Source organism: Mesoplodon mirus (assembly GCF_964341445.2).
Source record: "Mesoplodon mirus genome assembly, chromosome: 7".
Taxonomy (NCBI): domain Eukaryota; kingdom Metazoa; phylum Chordata; class Mammalia; order Artiodactyla; family Ziphiidae; genus Mesoplodon; species Mesoplodon mirus.
In genome coordinates, this window is record NC_138983.1 from 70,702,276 (window position 1) to 70,717,381 (window position 15,106).

At 40.5% G+C, this 15,106-nt stretch overlaps 1 protein-coding gene across 6 annotated transcripts in view; it reads right to left on the bottom strand.

Moving 5' to 3' along the window:
• Nucleotides 1–3,703: 3,703 nt before the first annotated feature.
• Nucleotides 3,704–15,106, bottom strand: part of HPS5 (HPS5 biogenesis of lysosomal organelles complex 2 subunit 2) — a 47,534-nt gene continuing 36,131 nt past the window's right edge. For all 6 annotated transcript variants that reach the window (XM_082628914.1, XM_082628917.1, XM_082628918.1 and 3 more), the window contains 2 exons: nucleotides 6,196–6,466; nucleotides 3,704–4,770 (listed from right to left, as the gene is read on the bottom strand). In XM_082628914.1, coding sequence (XP_082485040.1) covers nucleotides 4,710–4,770; nucleotides 6,196–6,466 — 332 coding nt within the window. In that variant the 3' untranslated portion in view covers nucleotides 3,704–4,709. The remainder of the gene's footprint in view (nucleotides 4,771–6,195; nucleotides 6,467–15,106) is intronic.

The window sequence follows — 15,106 nt, forward strand, 5'->3', positions numbered from 1 at the left end:
TTTTTTCTTTTGTTAATAACTCCCTTGTCCCATCTTTCTTCCTATAAAAGCTGTTTCGTACACCCACTCAGAGCACTCTTCTAGTTGCTAGATGTGATGCTGTTTGATTCATGAGTCGTTGAATAAAGCCAACTAGATCTTCAAATGTACTGTTGAATTTTGTTTTTTTAACAGAAGTGAAGAAAGTTCCCTGAAGACTGATGTAATTGTCTCGGCAAGAAGTAATGAGAATGTGGGATGGTGGCAATAGAGAATGGAAAAATATATGACTAATGGAAAACACCACCAATGTAGAATTGAGGGAATTTACCTAGTAATTGGAAGTGAGGGTTGAGGAAGGGGGCAAGGATGATGACAAGGTTTTGAGCCTTGGCCAGGGCAGTGACAAATTAAACACATGCAAGGAAATTATTTCAATTTTGGTCTTCCCACTCTCTTTCATTCATGAAAACCAATGTACATGGGTCTGATCACTACTGGGTGAAACGATATTCCAAATCTTTCAAACGACAACTAATATTTATTACCCAGACACTATGCCACAGGCACCATGCTCTGCATTTTAGTCTCATTTAATTGTCACTATGAGGTACCTCTGGTTCACATTCATTATCTCATTTAATCCTGATGCCGCTTTGCGGCATGTGGGATCTTCCCGGACCAGGGCACGAACCCGTGTCCCCTGCATTGGCAGGCGGACTCTCAATCACTGCGCCACCAGGGAAGCCCTATATACCTTAATTTAAAACTGCTTTATTGCTAAAAAAAAAATGCTAACCATCTTCTGAGCCTTCAGCAAGTTGTAATCTTGTTGCTGGTGGAGGGTCCTGCCTCCATGTTGATGGTAGCTCACTGATCAGCGTGGTGTTTGCTGAAGTTGGGGCAGCTGTGGCAATTTCTTAAAATAAGACAACAGTGAATTTTGGCAGATCACTGACTCTTCCTTCTCTTCCTTTCACAAATGATTTCTCTGTAGCATGCAATACTGTTTGATAGCGTTTTACCCACAGTAGAACTTCTTTCAAAATTAGAGTCATTTTCCTCTCAACCCTGCCACTGCTTTATTAACTAAGTTTATGTAATATTTTAAATCATTTGTTGTCATTTCAACAATCTTCACAGCAGTCTTAACCAGGAGTAGATTCCACCTCAAAAACCACTTCCTTTGCTCACTCATAAGAAGCAACTCCTCAGGCTTCCCTGGTGGCGCAGTGGTTGAGAGTCCGCCTGCCAATGCAGGGGACATGGGTTCGTGCCCCGGTCCAGGAAGACCCCACGTGCCGCAGAGCGGCTGGGCCCGTGAGCCATGGCTGCTGAGCCTGCGCGTCCGGAACCTGTACTCCGCAACGGGAGAGGCCACAGCAGTGAGAGGCCCGTGTACCGCAGAAAAAAAAAAAAAAGGCAGCAACTCCTCATCCGTTGAAGTTTTACCATAAGATTGCAGCAATTCAGTCATATCTTCAAGCTCCACTTCTAATTCTAGTTCTCTTGCTATTTCCACATGTGCAATTACTTCCTCCACTGAAGTCCTGAGCCCCTCAAAGTCATCCATGAGGGTTAGAATCAACTTCTTCCAAACTTCTATTAATGTTAATATGTTGATCTCTTCCCATGAATCATTAATGTTCTTAATGGCATCTAGAATGGTGAATCCTTTCCAGAAGGTTTCCAATTTACTTTGCCCAAATCATCAGAGGAATCATTATCTATGGTAGCTATAGTCTTACAAAATGTATTTCTTAAAAAATAAGACTTGGGCTTCCCTGGTGGCGCAGTGGTTGAGAGTCTGCCTGCCAATGCAGGGGACGCGGGTTCGTGCCCCGGTCTGGGAGGATCCCACATGCCGCGGAGTGGCTGGGCCCATGAGCCATGGCTGCTGGGCCTGCGCGTCCAGAGCCTGTGCTCCGCAACAGGAGAAGCCACAGCAGTGAGAAGCCCGCGTAGTGCAAAAAAAAAAAAGACTTGAAAGTTGATATTACTCCTTGATCCATGGGCTGCAGAATGAATGTTGTATTAGCAGGTGTGTAAACAACACTAAACTTAATGTACAACTCCATCAGAGCTCTTGGGCAACCAGGTGCAGTCAGTGAGCAGTAATATTTTGAAAGGAATCTTTTTTTCTGAGCGGTAGGTCTCAGCAGTGAGCTTAAAATATTCATTAAACCATGTTGTAAACACTTGTGCTGTCATCCAGGCTTTGTTGTTCCATTTATAGAGCACAGGAAGAGTAAACTTAGCATAATTCTTAAGGGCCCTAGGATTTTCACCATGGTAGATAAGCATTGGCTTCAACTGAAAGTCACTACCTGCATTAGCCCCTAACAGGAGAGGAAGCCTGTCCTTTGAAGCTTTGAAGCCAGGCATTGACTTCTCCTCTCTAGCTATGAAAAGTACTAGATGGCATCCTTTTCCAATATAAGGCCGTTTTGTCTACACTGAAAATCTGTTGTTTAGTGTAGCCACCTTCATTAATGATCTTAGCTAGATCTTCTGGATAACTTGCTGCAGCTTCTACATCAGCACTTGCTGCTTCACTTTTATGTTGACGACTGCTTCTTTCCTTAAACCTCATGAACCAACCTCTGCTAGCTTCAAACTTTTCTTCTGTAGCTTCCTCACCTCTCTCAGCCTTCACAGAATTGAAGAGTTAGGGCTTTGCTCTGGATTAGGCTCTGGCTTATGGGAATGTTGTGACTGGTTTGATCTTCTATCCAGACTACTAAAACTTTCTCCATATCAGCAATAAGGCTCTTTCACTTTTTTCTCATTCTTGTATTCACTGGAGTAGCACTTTCAATTTCTTTCATGTACTTTTCCTTTACATTCACAATTTGGCTATTTGATGCAAGAGGCCTACCTTTCAGCCTATCTCAGCTTTCAACATGCCTTTCTCACTTAGCTTAATCATTTCTAGTTTTTGATTTAAAGTGAGAGATGTGTAACTCTTCCTTTCACTTGAATACGTAAGAATATTGCTGTGTGTCAGGGAATAGGGAAGCCTGAGGAGAGGGAGAGAGATGGGGAATGGCCAGTTAGAGCAGTCACAACACACGTTTCTCGATTAAGTTCACCATCAAACATGGGTGCAGTGGTGCCACAAAACAATTACAATAGTAACATCAAAGATCACTGATCACAGATCACCCTGACAAATAATGAGAGTGAAAAAGACTGAAGTATTCCAAGAATCAGGGAAATGTGACAGAGACACAAAGTAAGGAAATGCTGTTGGAAAAATTGTACTGATAGACTTACTGAACACAGGGTTGCCACAAAATTTCAATTTGTTAAAAAAAAAAAGAAAGAAAAAGAAAAAGAAAAAAACAGTATATGTGAAGCACAATAAAGCAAAGTACAATAAAAAGAGGTATGCCTGTACGGTTAACAACCTGGACTTGTGACTGGCATCTGAAGTGTGGGCAGTTTTGTGGTTCTGAGCCCCTAACCTGTGAAATCGGATGCTATCTCCAGGGAGATACTTTCAATTGAGTTGAATTGTAGGACACCCAGCTGGTGTTGGAGAATTGCTTGGCGTGGGGAGACATACCACATACACTCTGCCACACACTGGTGACCAAAATTGTTAGGTTTTCCACACTTCCCAAAATGCTAAGAAGCTTTGTGAAGCCTCCCTTCTCTGATCATCTCTTCAACTAATCTGGTTACGTCATATCCAAATGTCCCATGGAAGTATGACAGCAATTTGTGTCTACAGTTCTCTGGCTGTGTTATAAATGAAAGAAAGAAGTGAATCATTCAATGTACCCAACACTTTGCTTATTCCACACTGAGTTTACACCACACCTTCCTGCAAATTGCTCCTATAAACCTCATGTCTACATTCTACTCAAATAAATTTTTAGATTAGATTTTACATTTATTATTAATATAACATGCTGTGTAAGTATACAGGGGCCTGAAAATGGCAGTCTAGTACTTGGCTTAAATAATACAAGCACTTGCTGCAATCTTTATCAGTACTCAGCCTTCCTTTCTTATGGCTTTAAAAAAAAATTTTTTAAAGTGCATGATTCCTTTAAGCTACTGTTTAGGAAAGACTGGAGTAAAACATTTCCAGTAATGAATTAGCTGTATATAGGTTCAGATTAGAAAATGTCAAGCACTGGAAAAAAAATACATTTTAAATTAGCTCAATTTAAATATGGGGCCATTTCATTTAAACATCTGATTTGCATCTTCAGTGTTTCACTCATTTTATGTGTTAATTCCATTATACCAGATCTTACACTGGTAATTTCTCAAGTGTCCCAGAGAAGATAAAAAAAGAATTCAATTTCTGTCAATTACATTGTATGTCTTCATGTGACCAGGATGAGAAACTTCTGCTCCCTACATGGCAGTCACGATGAGAAAAGAATTCCCCCAGTCCGCCAGCACGGAACAAATAACACTGTGGCTCAGAATAAGGACTGCATAGCTGGGGATATTCACATTCTGATTCCTTCCAGGGCACTTCATGTCAGCAAATAAGGACTGATTCCTTTCAAAATTCAACTTCAGTTGAAAAACACTGAGGTACAGATAGAGCCACAAATGCAGAGGTTACAGACACGGACAAAAGTGCTCCCAATAAGGTGGCAGGGATCTCAGGTGGGGCCTTTCCTTCAATAACAAATGCATTCAGAAGGTTCCGGAGCACGATTCCGTTTTTCTCAAAATGTCATGACACCCTGCTGAATCTTCTTCAATTAGGCCTGCTGAGACCAGAGAAACCGATCACATTTTTCAAGCATGCTTTGTATCAAGGCTCTGAAATCCCAAAGAAAAGAAACAGGCAAATTTAGCTGTCATTGTTCATTCTTTTCAGAAGAAAGGATTACAAAGGCTGACTGACTCTGTGCATCAAAAGACACAATCAACAGAGTGAAAAAGCATCCTGTGAATATGGCATCCTGTCCTATACAACAGGAGAAAATATTTGCAAATCACATATCTGAGAGGTTAATATTGAGAATATGTAAAGAGCTCATATGACAAAAAACAAATAATGCAATTTAAAAATGGGCAGAAGACTTGAACAGGTATTTCTCCAAAGATGACATTCAAATGGCCAACGAGCATATGAAAAGATGTTCAACATCAATAATCACTAGGGAAATGCAAATAAAAACCACAATGAGTTATCACTTCATGCCCATTAGGATAGCTACTATCCAAAAAAACAAAACAAAACAAAAATCAAAACAAAAAAACCCCAGAAAATAACTAGTGCTGGTGGGGATGTGCTGTAATTGGTGGGAATGTAAAATGGTGCAGGCTCTATGGAAAACAGTATGGAGGCTCCTCAAAAAATTAAAAATAGAAGTACCATCTGATCCAGCAATTCCACACCTGGGTATATTCCACACCAAAAGAACTGAAAGCAGGGTCTCAGAGATATCTGTAAACTCATGTTCATAGCAGCATTACTCACAATAGCCAAGAGGTGGAAGCAACCCAAGTGTCTATCAACAGGTGAGTGGATAAATAAAATGTGGTTACATACATACAATGAAATATTATTCAGCCTTAAAAAGGACGGAAACGCTGACAAATGCTATAACATGGATGAATCTTAAGGACATTATGCTAAGTGAAATAAGTCAGTCACAAAAAGACAAACACTGTATGATCCCCCTTATGTGAGGTACTTAGAGTAGTCAAAATCAGAGACAGAAAGTAGAATGGTGGTTACCAGGGGTTAGGTGGAGGGAGAAAGGGGGAGCTGTTGTTTAATGGGTATAGAGTTTCAGTTTTGTAAGTTGAAAAAGTTCTGGAAACTGACTGCACACTGATATGAATATACTAAACACTACTGAACTAAGTAGTTAAAAACGGTTGGCAGGAAATTTTATGTTATCTGTATTTTACCACAGTTTAAAAAAAACAAAAACAAAAAAACCCCTGACTGAGACAATTAGGTATGCGGTACCAATAATATTCCTAAAAAATTGAGCACACATGAGATTTGGGTATTCACATTAACCTAAACAGTGTTTTGGTCATGACTGTGGACCAAATATTACTTTAGCCTCTTCCCTTAATCACCTTCATCAACAGAGGAGTCTCTGTCCCCTCATCTATGAATGAGGGGTTGGGACTATGCGATCTCTATAGTCCCATCCACCTCTGAAAATCTGTGCAATTCTACATTCCCCAGGTGCCTGTGGATAGGGCAGGACAGACATACGTTACCTCTGCCTTTTCTCGGCAATCCTCAGGATATCACAGGTTCTGGTAAATCTCTCTGACAGCTCAAGGGTCAAACCACATTCTTGTAGCAGTGACCAGGCCCGGTCTGGGCCCATGGTCTTAGCTAACAGGAGAGCCACATTCTCCACGTTGATAGGGGAAGGCCCATCGCTGAAGTTCCCATTTGGTGACTTCTGGGGGGCTGGCTTTGTGCTCTTGTTCTGTACCAGATGTAGGAGAAGCTTCCATTCCTCCACAGTCTCTGGGATCCAACCTACTCAAACACAGAGAAACAATGTGGGCTCTGATCACTCTTAGCACTCTGCCTGCATACAGGAGAAACCATTCGTGAAAATGTTTCATACCAAAACATAAAAATATTAAAGAATATAACCTCATTACCCCCAACACAGAATTGTTTTCTGAATATTTGTTGAACAAATAGCTCACAAAAAGGAGAAGCCATAAAATTAGCTTCAACATTCCTTCATTTGCTCACGCAGTAATTAATTACCCAGGGCACACTCCATACTAGGCACTGAATGTGAATGAGGAACAAACAGACATGATGAGCCCTGCCTGCACTCCTGTGGAACTCAGGGTCCAGTAAAGGAGACAGAACTTAGACAAACACGTAAATAAATCTATGCTTATAAACTGTGCTAAGTGCTTGCTATAAAGGAAAAGATCAAAGAACCATTAGAGAGATTGGCAGGTTTGGGTTTTTTTTTTTGTTTTTTTTTTTGAGGCTCAGAGAAGGGCTCTATGAGAAGTGACAGTTAAGCAGAGAGCTAAAAGATGAGACAAGTTTAGTGAGCATGTGCTTGTGGCCCATATGTGCACAAATGTGCAGGGAAGGGGTCAGGAATGGAGGGTGAAGGAGCCTGCATTTCTGACAAAGGAAACATGGAAAATGACTCGACACAGGAAGGAACTAGGTGAGTTCAAGGAACTCAAAAAAGGCCTACAATGCACAAAGGTGGCAGTGAGGAGTGAGAATGAGATGACAGGGCCAGGCCATAAGGGAACAGCTTAAGAACCTGGATTTTATTTTGAGTCCAATGTAAGGGGCCTCAAGGAGGAGAGCCACATAATCCAATTTTTGTTTAAAAGAACCATTCTGGGGCTTCCCTGGTGGCGCAGTGGTTGAGAGTCCGCCTGCCAATGCAGGGGACACGGGTTCGTGCCCCGGTCCGGGAAGATCCCACATGCCGCGGAGCGGCTGGGTCTGTGAGCCATGGCAGCTGAGCCTGCGCGTCCGGAGCCTGTGCTCCGCAATGGGAGAGGCCACAACAGTGAGAGGCCCGCGTACCGCAAAAATAAATAAATAAATAAAAGAACCATTCTGAGAGTCAGCAACGTGGTGGAGTGAAAAGCTACCTTTGTTTCTCTCCTTAATCTACAACCAGTAAAACATCCACAACACAACAAAGGTTCTTGTGTCCGACACACCAAGAAACCAGAGAATTCTCCACATATTTATACAACTAAAGGTGATGGACTGGAACACATAGAAGAGGCAGAACCAGGGAACCAGTGGAGGTGGTGTCTGCAGACCCAGCCCTCCAGCCCCAGAGAAGCTGATGGTAGCAGGGGAAGCAGTGCACATGACCCCAGCCCCCAGCCCCCCACTCGAAGTAGCAAGCCCATGAATCTTACAACACTGGACATGGCAGGGCCACCTGAGCAATCCTAGCTATTGCCCCCGCCCCTTCCTCCCCAACAGCAGTGGAACTTGTCGCTCAAGGGCTCCTGGACAGGAGGGAGCCCACCATCCTGGTGCACCAGGTGGCAATGCTAGCAACACTGGCAGAAGTAAGGCGACCCTGCAGGTACAGGAAGTGATAATGCAGGCATCGGGCCACACCACAGATGGAGATGGTAGAGGGCACAAAGTGCAGACTCGCAAATATAACCAGAGGCAGATGACGTAAGAGAAACCCAAAACTTGTGCTATGGCGCCACCTACTGGAAAACAAAAGAAAGGCCTCTAAATTTCTAACCTGTTGGATCATTAGAATCAAGCAGAAAGGTACTTGCTACTTTAAATGTGTGGCAGAGGAACAACTTCATCAAACACAGTGAAGAACCATAGTGACACTGTACCACAAAAGGAAAATGACAATTCTCCAGAAACCAAACTTAAAGTCACACAATACTGTGGTCTAACTGATAGAGAATTCAAAATAGCTGTCATGAAGAAAGTCAAGGAACTACAAGAAAACTCAGATAGGCAGTTCAATGAACTCAGGAACGAAATTAATGAACAGAGTAATACTTTACAAAAGAGATTAAAATTCTAAAAAAGAAAAACAAATTCTAGAACTAAACAATTCAATAAATGAGTTGGAGAATACATTAGAAAGCACTGAAAATAGAGCAGATCACATGGGACAGAGAATTAGTGAGCTTGAAGATAGAACTCTAGAAATGACACAAGTAGAAGAAGAAAGAAATAAGATATTTTAAAAAATGAAAAAATTCTATGAGAACTATCCAACTCCTTAGAAAAGACAACATTAGGGTAATGGGTATCCCAGAAGGAGAAGAAAGGGAGAGGGGAGTAGAGAGTTAATTTAAAGAAGTAATAGCTGAGAGCTTCCCAAACCAGAGAAGGAACTGGATATACAAGTCCATGAAGCTAAGAGAACACCTAATTACCTCAATACAAAAAGACCTTCTTCAAGGGACTTCCTTCCCTGCTGGTGCAGTGGTTAAGCATCCGTCTGCCAATGCAAGGAACATGGGTTCGTGCCCTGGTCCAGGAAGATCCCACATGCCGCAGAGCAACAAAGCCCGTGTGCCACAACTACTGAGCCTGCGCTCTAGAGCCCACGAGCCACAACTACTGAGCCCATATGCCACAACTACTGAAGCTCACCCACCTAGAGCCCGTGCTCTGCAACAACAGAAGCCACCACAATAAGAAGCCAGAGCACTGCAACGAAGAGTAGGCCCCGCTCACCGCAACTAGAAAAAGCCCGCATGCAGCAACGAAGACCCAACGCAGCCATAAATAAATAAATAAATAAATAAATAAATAAATAAATAAATAAATAAATAAATAAATGTATTTAAAAAAGACCTTCTTCAAGACATATTATATTAAAACTGTTAGGGCTTCCCTGGTGGTGCAGTGGTTGAGAGTCCGCCTGCCGATGCAGGGGACGCGGGTTCGTGCCCCGGCCCGGGAAGATCCCACATGCCGCGGAGCGGCTGGGCCCGTGGCCGCTGAGCCTGTGCGTCCGGAGCCTGTGCCCCACAACGGGAGAGGCCACAACAGTGAGAGGCCCGCGTACCGCAAAAAAAAACTGTTAAAAGTCAATGACAAAGAATTAAGGCAGCCAGGGGAAAAAGGAAGGGTAACCTACAAAGGAACCTCCATTAGGCTATTCACAGATTTCTCAGCAGAAACTCTACAGTCCAGAAGAAAGTGGAATGACATTCTCAAAATACTGAAAGATAAAAACCATCACCCAAGAATACTCTATCCAGCAAAGTTATCATTCAGATATGAATGATAAATAAGGACTTTCCCAGACAAACAAAAGCTGAGGCAGTTCATCAACACTAGACCTGCATTACAAGAAATGTTGAAAGGAGCTCTTTACCAGAAACAAACAAACAAAAAAAAGCAAAGTACACAAATCTTTGAGTAAAGTGATAAGCAGACAGAAGCTTTAAACTGCAACTCTTTATCAGAATAGGTTTTTTAAACACTTTAACTACAGCATAAAGGTTAAAGGGCAAAGATGAGTAGAAAAAGTAATTATAGCTACTTCAATTTGGTAACAAACTCACAACATAAAAAGGGATAATTTGAGGCAAGAAAAATACAAAAGGGGGAGAGGAAAAGGGTGGAACTCATACAGGTACATAAAGATAAGATGCTATAAGCAGAAAAAGGACTACTTTATCTATGACATGTTTTATACAAACCCCATGGTAACCACAAAAAATAAATCTAGAGCAAAGGCACAAAACATTAAAAAAGAGGAAAGTGAGAAAAACATCAAAAAAACCCACCAAAGCAAAATGGCAGACAGAAATACAAGGAAAAAGAAATAATGAAGATATAGAGCAACCAGAAAACAAAAGATAAAATAGCAGTACCAAATCCTCATCTGTCAATAATCATCCTAAATGTAAATAGATTGAATTCACCAATCAAAAGACACAGAAAGGCTGGGTGGATTAAAAAACAAGAGCCGGGCTTCCCTGGTGGCGTAGTGGTTGAGAGTCCACCTGCCGATGCAGGGGACAGGGGTTCGTGCCCCGGTCCGGGAAGATCCCACATGCCGCGGAGCAGCTAGGCCCGTGAGCCATGGCCGCTGAGCCTGTGTGTCCGGAGCCTGTGCTCCGCAACAGGAGGGGCCTCAACAGTGAGAGGCCCGTGTACCACACACACACACACACACACAAAAAAAAAAGCCGACTTTATGCTGCCTCCAGGAGACTCATCTCAGAGTTTAAGACAATTATAGGCTCAAAGTAAAGAGATGGAAGGTGACACTTCAGGCAAATGGCAGCCAAAAGAAAGTGGGTGTAGCCATACTTATATCAGACAAAATAGACTTCAAGCCAAAAAAGATAACAAGAGACAAAAGTGGATAGTATATAATGATAAAGGGGATAATTCATCACGAAGACATAATGTTATTAATATATATGCACCTAACACAGGAGCACCAAAATATATAAAACAATTATTAACAGACTTAAAAGGAGAAATTGACAGCAACACAATAATAGTAGGTGAATTTAGCAGCCCACTGACATCAATGGATAGATCATCCGGACAGAAAGTCAACAAGGAAGCAGCAGCTTTAAATGAAACATCAGACTAGATGGATTTGATAGATTTGTACAGAACATTCCATTCAATTGCACCAGAATACACATTCTTCTCAAGTGGACATGGAACTTTCTCAAGGGTAAACCATATGTTGGGACACAAAACAAATCTCAGTGAATTTAAGAAGACTGAAATTGTATCAAGCATCTTTTCCAATTTCTATAAAACTAGAAATCAACTATAAGAAAGCTGGAAAAATTACAAATATGTGGAGACTGAACAACATGGTACTGAACAACTACCAAGTCAATGAAAATCAAAGAAGATATCAAAAGTTACCCAAAGACAAATGAAAATATGACATACCAGAATCTATGGGATGCAGCAAAAGTGATATTAAAAGAGAAGTTTAAGCAATACATGCTTACCTCAAGAAACAAGAAAAATCTAAAATAAACAATCTAACCCTGTACATAAAGGAACTAGAAAAAGAACAAATGAAGCCCCATATCAGTAGAAGGCAGGAAATAATTAAGATCAGAGCAGAAATAAATGAAATAAAGACTAAAAAGACAATAGAAAAGATCAATAAAACTAAGAGCTGGTTCTTGAAAAGATAAACAAAACTGACAAATCTTTAGCTAGACTCACTAATCTTAGAGAAGGCTCTGATAAATAAAATTAGAAATGCAAGAAGAAAGATAACAATGGATACCACAGGAATAGAAAGGCTTATAAGAGAATATTATGAACAGCTACATGCCAACAAATTGGACAACCTAGAAGAAATGGACAAATTCTTAGAATCATAAAACCTTCCAAGACTGAATCATGAAGAAATAAAAAATCTAAATAGCCTGATCACTAGTACAGAAATTGAAATAATAATCAAAGCTCCTAAAAAACATGAGTCTAGGACCAGATGCCTTCATAGGTGAATTCTACCAAACATTCAAAAGATTTAATACCTATTCTTTTCAAACTCTTGAAGAGAAGGGAATGCTTTCTAACTCATTTTACAAAGCCAACAGCCCTGATACCAAAACCACACAAAGACTCAAAAAAAGAAAAAATTACAGGTCAGTATCTCTGATGAACATAGATGCAAAAATTCTCAACAAAATATTAGCAAACCGAATACAATACATAAAAAGAATCATACACCATGACCAAGTGGGATTTATTCCAGGGATGCAAGGATGGTTGTATCCACAAATAAATTCGCGTGATACACCACATTAACAAAATGAAGGATAAAAACCATATAATTATCTTAATAGATGCAAAAAAAAGAGCATTTGACAAGATTCAACACCCATTTATGATAAAACGAACTTTCAATAAAGTGGGTATAGAAGGAACATACCTCAACATAATAAGGCCATATATGACAAACTCACAACAAATATCATTCTCAATGGTGAAAAACTGAAAGCTAGCCCTCTAAAATCAGGAACAAAACAAGGATGCCCACTCTTAACCACCCTTATTCAACATAGTACCAGAAGTCCCAGCTAGAGCAATCAGGCAAGAAAAAGAAAAGATATCCAAATTGGAAAGGAAGAAATGACTCTGTCACTATTTGTGAATGACATGATTTATATATAGAAAACTATAAAGACTCCACCAAAGAACTACTAGAAATAATAAAGTTGCAGGGTAAAAATCAACATTCAAAAATCTGTTGCGTTTCTATACACTAACAATGAGCTAGCAGAAAAAGAAATTAAGAAAACAATTCCATTTACAATCACAACAAAAAGAATAAAATACCTAGGAACAGATTTAACCAAGGAGGTGAAAGACTTGTACGCTGAAAGAAACTGAAGACACAAATAAATGGAAAGATATTCCCTGCTCATGGACTGGAAGAATTAACATTGTTAAAATGTCCATATTGCCAAAGCAATCTATAGATTCAATGTAATCCTTATCAAAATCCCAAAAACATTTTTCACAGAAATAAAACAAAAAATTCTAAAATTTACATGGAACCACAAAAGACTCCAAATAGCCAAAACAATCCTGAGCAAAGAGAACAAAGCTGGAGGTATCACACGCCCTGATTTAAAACTATATTATAAAGCCATAGTAATCAAAACAGCATGGTAGTGGCAGAAAAACAGATACATGTATCAATGGAACAGAACTGAGAGCCCAAAAATAAACCCATACATATATGGACAATTAATATACAACAAAGGAATAAGGAACATCCAATGGAGAAAGGATAGTCTCTTCAATAAATGGTGTTGGGGACACTGGACAGCCTCATGCAAAAAAATGAAAGTAGACCACTACCTCACACCATACACAAAAATCAACTCAAAATGGATTAAAGACTTAATTGTAAGACCCAAAACCATAAACTCCTAGAAGAAAACATAGGCACGACACTCTCTGACATCAGTCCTAGGAATATCTTTCTAGCTAGGTCTCCTCAGGCAAGGGAAACAAAAGCAAACATAAACAAATAGGACTACATCAAACTAAAAAGCTTCTACACAGCAAAAAAAAATCCACAAAATGAAAAGATGACCTATTGAATGGGAGAAGATATTTGCAAATAATATATCCAATAAGAGGTTAATAACCAAAAATACATAAACAACTGGATGAAAAAATGGGCAGAGGAGCTGAATAGACATTTTCCCAAAGATGACATACAGATGGCCAAGAAACACATGAAAAGATGTTCCCCATCACTAATTATTAGGGAAATGCAAATCAAAACCACATGGGAGGACTTCCCTGGTGGCGCAGTGGTTGAGAGTCCGCCTGCCGATGCAGGGGACACGGGTTCGTGCCCCGGTCCGGGAAGATCCCACATGCCGTGGAGCGGCTGGGCCTGTGAGTCATGGCCGATGAGCCTGAGCGTCCGGAGCCTGTACTCCGCAACGGGAGAGGCCACAACAGTGAGAGGCCCACGTACCACAAAAAAAAAAAAAAAAAAAAGAATCCGTCTGCCAATGCAGGGGACACAGGTTCGATCCCTGGTCCAGGAAGATCCCACATGCCGCAGAGCAACAAAGTCCATGAGCCACAGCTACTGAGCCTGCACTCTAGAGCCTGCAAGCCACAACTACTGAAGCCTGTGCACTTAGAGCCCGTGCTCCACAACAAGCCACCAAAATGAGAAGCCTGTGCACCGCAACAAAGAGTAGCCCCTGCTCACTGCAGTTAGAGAAAGCCCGCATGCAGCAACGAAGACCCAACGCAGCCAAAAATAAATAAATAAAAAATAATAAATTTATATAAAAAAAACCACATGAGATATCACCTCACACCTGTCAGAATGGCTATCATCAAAAAGTCTACAAATGTTGGCAAGGATGTGGAGAAAAGGGAACCCTGTGCACTGTTGGTGGGAATGTAAGTTGGTGCAGCCACAGTGGAAAACAGCATGGAGGTTCCTCAAAAAACTGAAAATAGAACTACCATATGATCCAGCAATCCCACTTCTGAGTATTTATCCAAAGATTATGAAAACACTAATTGGAAAAGATATATGCACCCCTATGTCCACTGCAACATTATTTATAATAGCCAAGATATGGAAGTAACCTAAGTGCCCATCAATAGATGAATAGATAAAGAAGATGTGATACACACACACACACACATAATGGAATACTTCTCAGCTATTAAAAAAAAGAAGAAATCTTGCCATTTGTGACAATATGGATGGACCTTGGGCATATTATGCCAAGTGAAGTAAGTCAGAAAGAGAAAGACAAACACCATATGATCTCACTCATTTGTGGAATACAAAAACAAACAAAAACAAAATAAATGAACAAACCAAACAAAAACAAACTTGTAGATGCAAAGAACAAAGTAGTGGTTACCAGAGGGGATGGAGCAGGGGCAGGGTGAAATGGGTAAAAGGGAACAAACACGGTGACAGATGGAAACTAAATTTTTAGTGGTGAGTACACTGCAGGGTATACAAAAGTGGAAATATAATGTACACATAAAACTTATATAATGTTATAAACCAATGTTATCTCAATAAAAATTTTTTTAATTAAAAAAAAAGAACCATTCTGGCTGCTATAAGGAAAATCGGTTAAAGATGGGCAAGAATGGAAACCAGAAGGCCAATCATAAAGTTATTGC